Source organism: Mobula hypostoma, chromosome 2 (assembly GCF_963921235.1).
Source record: "Mobula hypostoma chromosome 2, sMobHyp1.1, whole genome shotgun sequence".
In the NCBI taxonomy this organism is placed as follows: Eukaryota; Metazoa; Chordata; class Chondrichthyes; order Myliobatiformes; family Myliobatidae; genus Mobula; species Mobula hypostoma.
The window spans coordinates 113,578,214-113,593,501 of record NC_086098.1 but is presented as its reverse complement, the minus strand read 5'-3'; the positions used below and the strand labels follow the sequence as shown (position 1 = coordinate 113,593,501).

Here is a 15,288-nt window from a genome sequence, read left to right as displayed (position 1 = left end):
ACAAATATTCAATCATACAAAAATAACTCCACAGCTATTAGAAACCACATACCTGTAACATATCACTTTGAAGGCACTTGCAAGTATGAAAACTACAGCTAAAAGTTGAGACCTACTTTGTGGATTATGGCATGGACTGTTGAATGAAGCATTTAGTTGTGCAAGTTCCACAACTTAAATTGTGAAACCACTACCTCCAAGGTGTATTTTAACAATACAATATTTTATGATACAATGGCCCCAAAATCCCTGAAATCCTGCGCTGAAAGACAGAAATTCAACTTAACTAAGCTGTTTTGACAATACCAAAAAGTAGCAACAATACTTGCTTAATGGAACTTGCAGCATACTCATTCCAAGCATTTACAAAGATCACAAATTTAAGTGCGTGGACAGCCCTGAAAATACACTACTCAAGTACCAGTGAAGGGCAAAACAAAATGATAGGCAGCATTATCATTTCTTTTTCTGACCTATAAGGCATCATGTTATAGTCAGAATCAAATTCCTAGTTACACTTACAGCCTTGTAGCAAACACAAAATTAATCAAAGAACAATATTCATTCCATGAGAATTGAATTAGGCAAACAAACACGGGTATTGGAATGAAACAAAGGAAGGCCACAGTTAATGCCAGAAAACAAATGCTTTCTTATATTTGTCCAGTTACATGGAAAAGTACCCAGGTGGCTTTGCTCATTTACAAATTCACATCTGTGCAATTCTATCACTCTTTTTGATCTGAAGCTCTGGTACACGTTGACAAAACTACATTTACTGCCCACATTAAACAGCATCAAGAAACGTATGGTTACTTGTAGAACTGAGTAGCTTGACTACTACATCATAATCAACTATACTATATTAACTAAAGTTAGACATAGTTAAAGCGAAGTACAATTGATAATGGCAAGGAGGGTAGTTTTGAGGGGAGGCACTTTGGGACGGCTAACAAGACGAGCACAAATAAAGGAGGTCTCAAAGGAATATCAAGGAACAGGGTCATTTTGATATGTCCAGTCTTAGGACCAATGAAGGTGACAGCACAGGTAGATAAGTTGGGTAAAGAATTACATGAGGTACTGGTCTTCATTAGCTACAGCACAAGAGTGTAAAAATCAGAAGGTCATGGTGTAACCATACAAAACATTGCTGAGCCTAGATATATGGGCAGGATAGCACTGGAATGGGTGCAGAGAGGATTCACAGTGGTGGGAATGTAGAATGGAGAGACTCAATAGCTGGGTTTGTTTTCCTTGGAACAGGGGATGCCAAGGAAGGCACCTCATCTGAATATGAGAAGCAGAGACTGGGTTGATAATTGGAAATGTTTCCCCATAGTAGGTTTTTTCTGAAACAGGGGACACCAGTATAATGAAAGGTGTAGGAGATTAGGAATATTTTCTTTTTCCATCAAGAAGATGGTTGAAATTTGGAACATGTTGACTGAGATGGGGGTGAAGGCAGAAAGTCTCATAACTTTTGTGTATTTAATACGTCAGTGATATTTGAGTAGTATTGTAAATATATTGATTAAGCATTCTTTATTTAAATAATTCATTACAGGTTATATGTAAAAGTACATAAATAGCTCCCTTATTTTTCTTTCAATTAGTTTATGTTTTGGAGTTAAAAAACATGTTTGAGATTTTTTTTTAAATAGTGCAGTGAAATGTTTACAATTTTTAAAAAGCATAGCACAATTTTTTTGCTTTGAAGAAGCATGCTTTCTTCACAGAGAAGACATTCAAGTTAAAAAAAAGGCAGAAAACAGACAAATTCACAAGTTCATAAACAATGAATACTAAGTGATAATAATCAAAATTAAAAATAAGAGCAGAAATGGCTGGCTGCATCAGAAAGACGGACATGCTCGACTGCATAACGGACAACTGGATTTTGTATACTGAGCAAATTGAGCTCTATTTTAAAGCAATGAAAGCAATAGATCCTAGCTTTGTGATATCATGAAAGCAATGCAGGAACACTTAGAACTGAAACAATTGTTGACTGCAGAATGCTTTAGGTTTCATCAGCGGAATCAAAAGCAAGTGTACTCTATTTCAGCGTACATAGCTGAATTGAAGAGACTGCCCAAGCATTGCCAGTTCAGTAATGGACTTGATGACACACTGAGAGATCATTTAGTTTGTTGACTCCTACAAGAAAGCATTCAAAAACAGCTCCTAACTGAAGCACAACTCATATTTAGAACAGCAGTTGAAATAGCTGTATGAATGGAATCAGCAGACAGAAACAATTAAGTTGCAGTCAGGAATGAAAGAGTGTGAAGAAAATTGTAATATCCAAATAGAAACCAGCCTGGGCGAACAAATTGTGTTACCATTGTGGCAAGAGCTCATGTACACCAGACCAATACGGATTTTAAGGCAAAACTTGCAGAAAATACAACAAAGTAGGAAACATACAAAGCATGTCTGGCAGACAAAAATAAATGGACTGCACAGCGAAAAGAAAAAGTTAAGTTGAAGTTTCAAAAAGAGCATTAATCTGCATGCTGTTGAAAAATCTAATAATGATGAGAGTGATACAAGACTGGGTAACCTGAAGATTTACAGTGTGAAGACTGACAATGGACAAGCAATATGGCTTACACCAGAAGTTAACAGCAAATTAATTAAAATGAAATTGGACATTGGCTTGGCTGTTTCAGTCATTCCACAAAACAGATTTGAATGCCATTTCAAAGATGCTGAACTGAAGCCTGCAAATATCCAATTTAGAACTTTTACCGGAGAAAAGATAACTCCCGTGAGAATGACATTTACAAATATATAACAGTGAAATACAACAACCAACAAGCCCCATTATCCACGTTTGTTTTAGAAATAGGAGGGCCAGCATTGTTGGGTCATGATTGGCTGAGAACTACAACTTGATTGGGCCTCCATCCACCAACTGCATGCCACAAATTTTGCAATAGAGTCAACTGAAAGAGACAATTAAGATAGATAGATGATGATGCCACAGCAGAGTTCAAGCATGGCACCGAAAAAACTCAGACACATCAGGGGTAAAAAGAGTGTCAAATGAAAATGCCTCACCCAGGAATTACAAAGTCTGTCCAGTTCCTTATACCATCCTTAATAAAGTAGCCAGTGAGCCAGACTACATGAAGGCTGAAGGAACTCTTTCCAAGGTGGAGTGGAACCCATGTGCAACACTAGTGGTCCTAGTAGCCAAGAGGAATGGGTCTGTCAGGATATGTGCTGATTTTAAGGTCACCATCAACCCAGTACTGAAAATGGATTAATACCGTCTGCCTAGGATAGAAGATATCTTTGCAACCCTTTCTGGAGGAAAATACTTCAGCAAAGTGGACTTAGCTGAGGCCTACCTGCAGATGAAGATGGAAGAGTCCAAAGTGTTTCTCACCATCAACTTCACAAAGGGCTTTAATCACTACTGCAGGCTTATTTTTGGAGTGGCACCTGCATTCTGGCTTAGAACTATGCATCAGGTGCTGCAAGGCTTTCCAGTGTAACGTGGATGACATAATTACTACTGGTAAGGATGACAAGGAACATCTCCAAAATCTCAGGGTGGTGTTAAAAAGATAAGATTATTGCTCAGAACACAAAGCAACAAGTGTGAATTCTTTAACCAAGCACCACATACTGTGTGTGGTCAGACCATTGACACACAATTACACAAGTGTGCTGAGAAAATCCAGGTAGTCCTAGATGCCCCAATGCTGTGTCAGAGTTACAGTCCTTATTAGGAATTTTCAACCACAATAGGCTCCTGTCAAACCTGGCTACTGTGCTACACCCTTTAAACATATTACTACAGTTTGGGAAGAAATGGAAATGGACAAAGTGGTGTGAGGTGCCTCTCCAAAAGGTAATGGAAACAGTGAATTCAGATACTGCACTCACACGTTATGATCCACGTTGGCCAGTGATGCTTGCCATATGCTGTTCACAATGCCAATTCATCCAGATGAAAGGTGGCCAGAGCGGTCAGAACCATTTCCTAGAGTCTCAGAGCCAACACCTAAAACCCACTATGGAGAAGGCCCCAGAGCCTGAGATTGTTTCACAGCTACAAGTATCACCTGCCAAGCAGAATAACACCCACCCCGATAAGATAACATTTTTCCTTACAAGAGTAAGGAAGTCTCCACAGTGATCAAGTATTATTTAATAATTCAGTACTTATTTGAGTAATATTGTAAACAAGTTGATTAAGCATTGTTTAAATAATTCATTACAGGTTATATGTAAAAGTACGTAAATGGGATACGTCATCATACCACCTCACATGTGCATGTCACTGAAAGTAAAACCAAACATACACAATTTATCTCCTGGCTCCCTTGTTTTCCTTTCAATTGATTTATGCTTTGGAGTTACAAAACATAACAATGAGAAATGCAGACAACCACATAAATCCCCAACACCCTGAAAGAACTGCGAGTGAATGTTACACAAGTATCAGTCCAAAAAATTCCTTATAAAATGAACAGTGAAAAGCAGCTTAGCATAGGGAATAAATTTATTGACCATACTTTTTTGAAGAAACATTTAAAAATCCTTTTATTTCATTTAAGCAAAATCAATTTAAGGATGAATGATGTGCACTCTATGAAAGTCAAAATGCAATAACCCCCATTAATTATTTTTAAAAGATGCATTTTGATTAGTAATCAATATATTACTAGGATGGAAAGTAATCTGTCTAATGCAGCTACAAAGATTCACAATTAAAATTTAGTTTTAGTACAATTATCAATTGGTTTTTGCCACCTTTAACTTTCCAGTCCTGATGAAGGGTCTCGGTATGAAACATTGACTCTTTATTCCCCTTATGGATGCTGTCTTACTTGCTGAGTTCCTCCAGCATTTTGTGTGTGTTCCTTAGTACAATTATCATTTTCCAGCAGAATTGACTATCAATTGCGAGTGCTACTGGGAATAAGATATGAGGTGAAATAGATGGCATCTACATTGATAGTTGTGGCAGGAATCACAATTTAAAGTACTGGTGACAGCATGTATATTGCAAGTATTTTTTTTAAAACTTGTTTTCCATATCCTAATTCACTCCTCATTCTCTTCCCATTTTCTCTTCATGTATGCTGACTTATGATAGCTCCTCAATCCAGTAACATTGTCACTGGTCTCACCCACAATTTCAAACCCCAATACATCACTGCCTCTGCACCTTCCTCCAGTACACTACTGGATTCTCTAGATGCAAACTATTGGATCAGTATTTTTTAAAATTACAGATATTCACCACTCTGAAGTTGTTCCTATGTAGCTTAGATTTAAATGACTATCCCTTAACTTGTAACTACAACCTCTCCACTTGTGGAATCAATATTGAACTATCTTGCCCTTAAAAATCTTAGATGTTGCTATAAAATTAGCTCTTATTCATCTGAACCGATAGTCAATAAGCAATTTTCTGCACCTAACTTCTTGTAATTCATGCACAAGAGTATCTACATTACCTGTAATCTTCCTCCAGTTGGATAATATTCTCTAGATTTTTCTTACCAAAATGTATAATGTCACACTTTCTCACATTAAAAACCTCTTTCCAAGTTTTCCACCTACTCAAACCATCTAAAATAGTTGCAATGTTTAAATATGCTCATCACAACATACCTTTCCATCCATTTTCATATCATACCTGTCCTTATCACTAGGTCACTAATACAAGTTATTAAGGGCCGTACTAGTTCACTACTTACATCTTTGTATCCTGAAAATGACGAAGGGTCTCGGCCCGAAGCGTCGACTTTACCTCTTCCTTGAGATGCTATCTGGCCTGCTGCGTTCACCAGCAACTTCTATGTGTGTTGCTTGAAATTCCAGCATCTGCAGAATTCCTCTGGTTTCCATTTATTTTAATTGTCTTTTATACATGGACCAGTCTGCAATCCACACCAGTACACATGCACTAATACCATGTGCTCTTGTCCAGAGCACCAGCCTTAAATATCACACCTTGTCAAATGCCTTGTAAAAATCCAAATACACAACCAGTACAGGCTCCCCTGTATCAACTTTGCTTGAAACATCCTCAAAATTACTTAAGTAAATCAAGTAGAACAGGATTTACTCTGCATAAAACTATGTTGACTCGATATTAGATTAGATTGGATTCAACTTTATCATTATTGTGCCCAGTACAGATACAAAGCCAATGAAATGCAGTTAGCATCTAACCAGAAATGCAAAGAATAGTGTTATTTACAAAATAACTGTGAATAAAAAGTAAGTGCTACAGCACACAAATATAAAAGTACTGAGACAGTACAATATGGGTGCAGTATTGCTTAGCGCTGTGATGTGAGGTTCAGCAGGGTCACAGCCTCAGGGAAGAAGCTCTTCCTGTGCCTGCTGGTGCGGAAGCAGAGGCTCCTGTAGCGCCTACCAGATGGGAGGAGAGTAAAAAGTCCATAGTTAGGGTGACATGCATCCTTGATAACGTTTTTCGCCCTGCCCAGGCAGTGTTTATGGTAGATGTTCTCAACGGTGGGCAACTGGGTACCGATAATCTGCTGGGCAGTTTTCACCACACGCTGGAGTGCTTTGCAGCCCGATATGGGACAATTGCCATATTTTCTTGCCCTGCACTTTCTGACTAACAGACCCCAATCAGTTAAGTTAGACAACCTCTCCTCCTCCACTCTCACCCTGAACACCGGGTGAGAGTGGGGGAGGAGAGCTCCACCGGGTGCTGAGCCCTCTTCTGTACTCACTTTTCACCTATGACTGCGTTCCTGTACATGGTTCTAATTCCATAATCAAGTTCGCAGACGACACCACGATGGTTGGCCTGATCAGAGGGGATGACGAGACGGCCTACAGGGATGAGGTCCAGCACCTGGCCGCGTGGTGTGCCGACAACAACCTGGCCCTTAACACCCAGAAGACCAAGGAGATCATTGTGGACTTCAGGCAAGCTAGGAGCCACACTCATCTACATCAACGGAGCTGTACTGGAGCGTGTATCACCTTCAAATTCCTTGGAGTCCACATTTCCAAGGATCTCACCTGGTCTCTGAACTCCTCCATCCTGATCAAAAAGGTGCAAAAGTGCCTTTATTTCCTGTGGAGCATCAAGAAAGCTCACCTCTGTCCCAGGATACTGACGGACTTTTACCGCTGCACCATTGAGAGCATACTCACAAACTGCATCTCAGTGTGGTATGACAAGATGATTATAGACGCTAGCATTGTTAACAACTGGCTTTCAGGTTAACAAGCCAATTTTGCTTCTATTCCACCCCTCTTGAATAATGGAAATACATTTGCAGTCTAATTATCCACTGGTACTTTCCTGGAATCCAATGAGTTTTGGAAAACACTCAGTCAACGGCTGTACTATCTCTGTAAGATTCTCGGGTGTCAATTGTTCTGTCTTTAATCTCAATATTTCTTCTAATGCCTTGCCTATTAAACCTAGAAATCTGTTATCTGAATACTTGGGGTATGGGGAGGGGTGGAAAAGAAAGTGTTATTTAACTAAAAATATAGTTAACTTGGACTACAGTTAAATCTGGGCTTCTGAGCACCTGTGATGAAATTTTACTTCTGATGGTCCAGTGGGATTTTCATTAGATGTAGAAACAGTTCTGTGTATGAAATTCACCCCAATGACATCAGCAAGAGTGTAACAATGGGCTTTTTCCCCTTTCCAAACTGCATTGCCTAGCCCCCAAACTACACAGGGTTCTTCACTAAAATTGCTTTGAGCCATCAGAAATCACCTTCAAGCTCTCGACAGAAGTCAAACAGGGAAACGAATTACCATCCTTTCGTTGTCACTTGATGAAAATTGTGAATATCCCAGTATAACAGAGTTGGGAAACTACTTGTTCAATAGGTTTGCTAACAAAAGCTTCACCAAAAGGTAAGCAGAAATGGTTATGAGACCCTGAGCTTGTCTGCTGCATGAAGAAAACAACTTACAAAATGCAAGCAAAACTTCAGAAAATGTGTAGCTCAGGAGGTTGATAGATAGTTGGGGTGAGTTGCTCTCTGATCTTGGCAATTTACTTGTAAACATCTCATCACCATACAATGAGACATCAACAGTGCACTGATGATGTCTCCTCGTATGCTGACGAAACATTTGCAACTATATTGCCAAGATCGGAGAGCAAGACTCCATATGAAATTGCATACACTCAGAATAACTTACATCAACAAATTTTTGAACAATTACTTTAAAGAGTTCAAAGGTCAAATTTCAAGTCATTTATCTCATGATGCAATTTATGTTTTTTTTTGAGACTTTATTCATGGTCGACCACTGCGGTATGTTGCATCTTGCTTTGCAACACTTTCCACCACTTGGCCTTCAAACATGCATTGTACTTTTCGTTGTTTCACTGAATAGGTCACTCTTTGATGTTTTACTCCAAGTCATTTTGCAGCATGTCAAACAGCACAGAAACAGACCTTCCATTTTTATGATAGCCATCAAGTACTTATCCGTAACAATCCCATTTACCAACACTTGGTCTGCGGCCAATGATATGCATTCAGATGTTTTCTTTAAAAAAATATGAGTATCCACCTCTGCCACCTTTCCACATAAGTGTCTATTTCTGGAAAGATAGAGTCTGAGGATTATTATCCAATGAATAGCTTGGAATTATTGGTGACTCATCTCCACTCCATTATGTAAACTTTATTGGAAAATGGAAAAAGTGGTACAGTGAGATCAATAGCTTGAAGATTTAGAAGATTACCTGAGGGTTGTGGGGGAGGCAGGGGTAGGAAGTAAAGGAAACAAGTAGAAAATACTGGAAACGTACAGTGGGTCAGGTTACATCTGTGGGAGGAGAAACAGAGTCAAAGTTTCAGATCAGAGATGCTTCATCAGAACTGAAAAGAGACAAAAGTAAGCTCATTAAGCTGCAGGGAGGGTGGTGGTGGTGGTGGGGGGGGGAGGTCTTAGATATTGCAAAAACAGTAGTGACCACGCAGATAAGATGTAAATGAGGTTATTTGACCAAAGAATAAGATAGAGTGAGAACACAGACAAAAGATCACAGGAACTATGAAATGAAGAACACAAAGCCATGCCTAGCAGGTCATATCCACCACTCCCAGAGCGAACAGAAAAGAGCAAAAACAAATAAACTCCGCCAACATCAGATGGAACACAAATGCAGACAAAGAAATTGTTACCTGAAATTGTAGAATTCAATATATAACGCCCTGGTTAAGATTTTTACTGCCATGCTGTAGGCATTTCTTTTTAGCAGTTCTGTAAGTGCAGTCTGTTCTGCTTTTAGTATGTTTGGGTTTGAGCTAAAGATAAGAGCCTATGTTGTTCAACTTAGGAATGTTGTGTCAGCCAATCAGGATGGTGGAATTGGGAGAACGCAAGGCGGAGAGGTTTTCGTGGCGTACACTGGTGTCGGTCGGGGTCTTTTTGGTGGGAGCTAGGAGAAGACAGGAGGGAAGATAGCTGAGGATGAAGTTCCTCTTGCACAAGCAGCTTTGTGCAGATGAACGACTTCAAGGAAGGACCAATATTCCTGTGGTGAAGCCCATTTATTTGAGATGGATTTTGGGCAACATTCAAAAGGTGCTGTGCGCTTTCACACAGACCATGGATCCAGCACACAAGTTAAAGACAACTTCAAGATGAGCTCCAACTTGTGTGCACATTTGGACTGGATTAACTGTATTGGACCAATTTTATTATTTTTTTTCCTTGTTGTTCGATAAAGCTAACCTTTGTAAATATACTTTCTTTATAATTGTCTGTTATTTCTTGCCAAAGGCTAATTGTAGTACAGAATTTACACAGTATTCCCACAGATCAGGGTTCGGATGGTTGAGGCATCCGAACTTCCAAGACATGCGGAGTTTGTGAAAGGTGCTTTTCTCACCATTGAGTCCAGTGGCTGTTAGTGAGAGGCTAACAAGCCGCATCTCTAGAGACACACGCTTTCAAATATTGAATCCAGAAGGCTGGAACATGCCTGAATAGAAGGTGAGCAGTCATACTTCAAACTTGTGCTGGACTTTATTGTAAGAAGCCACAGATTAACAAGTCAGAGTGGGGGAATTGGGATGGAGAATTAAAGTAGCACGCAACAGGAAGCTCAATGTCACCCCACAGACTGAATGCAGATGCACTGCAAAGCGACCACACAATCTGCTTTTGAATTCTCCAGTGCAGAGGAGGCCACATTGTAACGACCAAATTCAGTACATTAGATTGGAAAAAAATTGCAAGTGAATCATTGCTTTCCAAGTGAAGCAATGATTCACTTACACACCCCACACCCCCTCCACCCCAAAGCCTCCTGTATGCCATCACCACATCCACCTCCCGGTGGAAACTGCAAAGACAGAAATAGAGGACCAAGGGAGCTCTATTCTTGTTCTGACCCAGAGGAAAGTGGGCGATATCAGAGGTGTGGGAAATGAATGAGATCTGTCAATGGATTTGTTAACAATGGTTGAGGGGAAGCCATGGTCCAGAAAGAAGGAAAACTTAACAAAAGGTATGTATACATAAAGTTTCATCATTGGAGCAAGCACGACAGAGACAGAGAATGGAATAGAGCCCTTACAGGAGGTAGGGTAATCAAGGTAACCGTGGGAGTTGGTAGGCTTGTAATGAATTATAGTGGCGGGCTTGTAATGAATTATAGTGGCGAGCTTATGTCCCAAGACGGAGACAGGGAGGTACAGAAAAGAGTCGGTGACTAACCAAGTGAAAGTGAGAACAAGGTGGAAATTTGGAGCAAAACCAATAAACTTGTTGAGCTCTGCACAGGTACAGGAGGCAGCACTATTGCAATCATGCCACTATAGAAACAATTACATTTACTTTTTAAACTCAATATTACAGGTTTTTTTAGTTTGCACATTTGAATTCTAAATACATCTGTCACTATTTCACTCTGATTTATGTCAGCTTTTTAAATACGTTTAACATTGTTTCTTTTGTATACATCAACATTAAATCAACTATGCCTTTACATAGTCTGGTTTGAGAAAGAAGCCTGTGGACACACAACTCAAAATTTTACAATGCAAAAGCCACCTGCTGTTGCCTTTGTATGCATGTTACTCAAGCAAGGTTTTCAACTCTTAATTCCCCCACCTAGATTTAGTTTAAATTTAGCCAAGACTGACTTTCATGATTATCATTGATGTGGTAAAATGACCATTAATCATGGAAAGCAAGGTAGTGTTTTGAGGATTTTCATATCAAGTATTTAATTAACTGCTTAATTGACACGAACAGTACTTACATAGAATGTAATAAGTTTTAAAATTAAACAGATTATGTAGAAATTACTGATGAACAAAATCTTCCTTGACTTCACACAGGTAATCATGAGAAATGCCATGCTAAACTAATTTGTTTTTCGTGTGTCCCAATACAGTACATTTTTGGACAGTGAGGCAGTTGCCAAAATAGTGCGTCATGATGTCAGGAAGTACGCATGTAAAGGGGGAGGGAAGGAACTAGCTGTAGCTTCCTTTTTTGCATAAACAAGATTTCTAGTGTTTTCAACCCGTAATCTATTAAAAATATTTAAGCACCAAACAATAATTACTTTTGTGATATAAAGCACTGCATTTTTCTAAACAAAATGTCACAAGAACATAAAGGTTGTGGCAAATTATTTATGCTACTTCACGCTACAATTATTAGACTCAATTTTGCATGCAAAATGTATAACATTTAACCATTGATAATTGTTAGATTGAGTATAAAAGCAGAACCTAATGATAGGCATGAACTTTCAGTAGCTTTGTTAGGCTCTTTGCAGATTTAAAAAAAAATTAAGTCTGTGAATGCCCTAAAGAAACTGATGTCAGAATAAATCCTTGCAAATAAGAAGAGTAGATTCAAATCTCACATAGATTAATTAACAAAAACAGCTTCCTGACTCTTAAGAAACTAACGTGAAATGAGTTTTGTCAGGCTCATTCCAAATCGCAATGAAGTCAGGTGTAAAACAGAACTGCATGCAACAGAATACAAAGTTGAATCTTTACTCAGAGGTCACAGGGATTGCCTGTGTAGAAGTTATGAAGTAAATCATCCTAATGCGATAGGGGGTGGTCTGAATTTGAAACAAAACATTGCTGAAGCGTGGTTTATGAATTCCTTTTCTGCGTCTAGTTATACTATAACTGACTTAATTAGATAATAATGTATTCATTTTCCATTTCCTTCCTGAGATATTGAATTTATTGCCCATCTTTAAGTAACAGGCAGATTGTTTAAGGTACCAGTTAAGAGTAAACCATGCGACTTGAGTTATAATTGAGCCAGGCTGAAAAACAAAATGCCATCCCCTTCCCAAAAGGACTTGTGAACCACATGGTATTTTCACACTTATTAATATTTCACTATCTTCCCCCAATGCTTTTCCCAAAAAAAGTAATGAATACGAATTTTCAAACAGAGAGGGAGACCAATAATATTTATAATTTCAGTATTAGTCCCAGGTTTTTTAGATGATTATGCAAAATAAACACTGCATGACCATATCAGTTCCCTTAACCAAAAGCTAACACTTTTTTTTAAAACACCTAGTTTCCCCAGAGCTCAATGAATTGTAGAGCAGAAGACATCAAGTGATCAATCATCTTAATTAAATGAATAAGAAACCCAAACGCATTCTAACATTTTCTTCTGCCTACTAGTAGGCGTGGAGCAACTATAAAAAGAAAATTTAATTCTTTCTCCTCTAAATAAGTCACATTCATATTCAGAATGCAAAGGGTTACAAGATTTTAAAATATAGTGCAAAAGATTTTGTTTTAAATGAATGATACAGAACTCAATCACTGCAGGCACCAGTTAAAATATTTTTAAAATATATAATGCTTCATTAGTGGCTACAAAATTGAATGGACATAAGGGATTAGGTATTCCCAGGTCATTCATACAGATCCTTTGTAGATCTTTGAGGTTTATTATTCTCTATTTCCCCCAGCTACCTACTTGGCCACAAGTGACCAGGCAGTCTCTGTCAGTTAGGTTTTTCATCCAGCTCTAGAAGTCAAAACACCAGCTCACAGATGCCAGTCCTATCCAATGTTCCTGCCCTCCTAGAAACTGTGCACGACCTTTCTTGGCAAATTCCCAGAGCAATGTGGTTGACATTAGCAATGGCAAGACCACAACAAATCTGCATCATTTTGTTCTACCACACCAGATCACATTTACCAAAAACAACAAAAGCTTTAATTATTAGTTTGAGTTCCCTTTTCATCCACTTAATAAGACCTCAAACCTAGTGTTGACACAGATGCTAAAACACCAAAAAGGAATTACCAAACGATAACAGCAATAATATGCACACAAAGCAATATTGCACCCATCAGCTTAGATGTTTGAACCATTGTAGCAATTTAAAAATAACAATCTATGGGTTAAAGTCCAAATCCAACTACGGAGAGCAATGGTGCACGACGTCTAAAGAACTATCCTTAGAGCACCACAAGTATGAGATTCCATAATTACAGTGCAAAAGCTGAATTAAAAAATGCACAAATGATCCCTTTAGTGCCCTGCATATTCGAAATGTATCAATAACTTATTAAATGTTTAGAGCGCAGGCACACTGCACGTGTTATCAAAGCCCGTCACGTTAGATAATTCGAACTTGGCGTCAGGTAGTACAAACAAAATACTGCCCAGAGGGAACCTGCACAGTAGTAGAAGCACACCCTAGTTTCTGCTTCATCGATGACACAAAATGACAACATTCACTGCGAAAAAATGTTGAACCCGATATTTAAATAAATCTCAAAAACATTAACAGCATAGAAATAATTCATCAAGTTATCATGCCATAGCGATTCCATTCTATTTATGGCATTAGCGAAGAGGCTCTCGTGACATTCACTTTCACAGAATAAAATCGTGCCCGTTGTATCATGCTCACAAAACATCTCACAACCTCCCATATAAAAACATTGTTAGTAGCAAGAATCAGAATTCTGTATACTTCGTGCTGGATATATCTGAGGATCTTCTGCAGAAGAGTTCGTCGATATAAACCAAACGCCCTGAGTAAGCCTTCACTCCGGTAGCTATTACGCCAAGAGACCCAACTAAACACGCGAAAATTTCCCCATAAATGCGAGGTTAAGAAATGATAGGAAAATGCAGTTTTTAAACAATGCATTTGAACTTCTTTGGCATTGTCGTGCTCAGTGACACCAAATTCAGAAGCTTGGGAAGCCGGGCGACTGCCAACAAATTAAATGACTTTAAAAGTCCCAGCGCCAAGGCATGCTCGTCACCACTGGGTCAGGTCACTCACATACACTATTCATGCACTTACAGTCATCTGTTCAGTTTATTAACGGGGAAATGCATTCCTTTAGAAACCTGGCAAATGCACAATTTTCAATAGAAACCTAGTCACACGTCACTTTAAAAGCACCAGAAGCAACCTCTAGCAAACACCCCCGAAAAAAATACAAGTATATTTATTACCTCCTCCTCACCTTGAAGCGTCCACCATACGTACCTCAACCATTAAACAAGACATTTAACCATAGTGACAGGCTGGTGACCCTCGTATGCCTTGAAACCTCTGATTGGTGCGGGTTGCTCATGAAGACTCGCGCTGCAAAATCCTGCAGCTGCATCCAGGTTGGCAAAAAGACGCAAGACACGCTGAACACGCGCAAAATACAAAATAAAAACACGCCAAATTGTTCAAAGGGACCCAACGCAATGCTTCGTTGAAGCTTCCTTCTCTACCAACCAGAGGGGGAAAAGAAAGCAAGCGCGGCGCTGAACTAGCGAAGCCCCGCCGAGGCGGACAGGACACACACAAACCATGCGAGGTAGGTGTGGAGGAACAGAGAGGAGGGCGGGACTACCGCGAGCCCCGGCTCCCGCCCTCCCCGTCGCTCAGACCCGGAAGCGCGCGCGCCAAGCGGCGTCACGGTGGTGCTCTCGAGCGCGGTGGCAGGCGCGCGCGCGCGCGTGCTCGGCAGACTGCTCTCCCGGAGTGGCCCGAACTGGAGAGTGTCGCTATCACCGCTGATGATTCCGTCTGTCATCGCTGCTTCCACCCCCCCCCCGTTATTCCCCACCCTCTCTTTCCTGCAACTTCTCTGAATTTTACACAAGGATGTGAGACTGATTTAAAGGTTAGTCATTCTGCAACTTCCCATCCCGCGTCTTCTACGTTCCTCCCTATCAGAGCTGAACGGCTCTGCATCGTTTTATTCCGTAGTTCCTCCTGCGGGGACTGACTGAATAGTTGCTTTCTTGTTCAGGCTTTGAGTATTTTCCGC

At 39.7% G+C, this 15,288-nt stretch overlaps 1 protein-coding gene across 2 annotated transcripts in view; it reads right to left on the bottom strand.

Moving 5' to 3' along the window:
- The window catches only part of LOC134342376 (3',5'-cyclic-AMP phosphodiesterase 7B-like), a 173,070-nt gene extending 158,224 nt beyond the window's left edge, over positions 1-14,846 (bottom strand). For both annotated transcript variants that reach the window (XM_063040432.1, XM_063040433.1), the window contains exon 1: positions 14,511-14,846. In XM_063040432.1, coding sequence (XP_062896502.1) covers positions 14,511-14,531 — 21 coding nt within the window. In that variant the 5' untranslated portion in view covers positions 14,532-14,846. The remainder of the gene's footprint in view (positions 1-14,510) is intronic.
- Between the last annotated feature and the right edge of the window lie 442 nt (positions 14,847-15,288).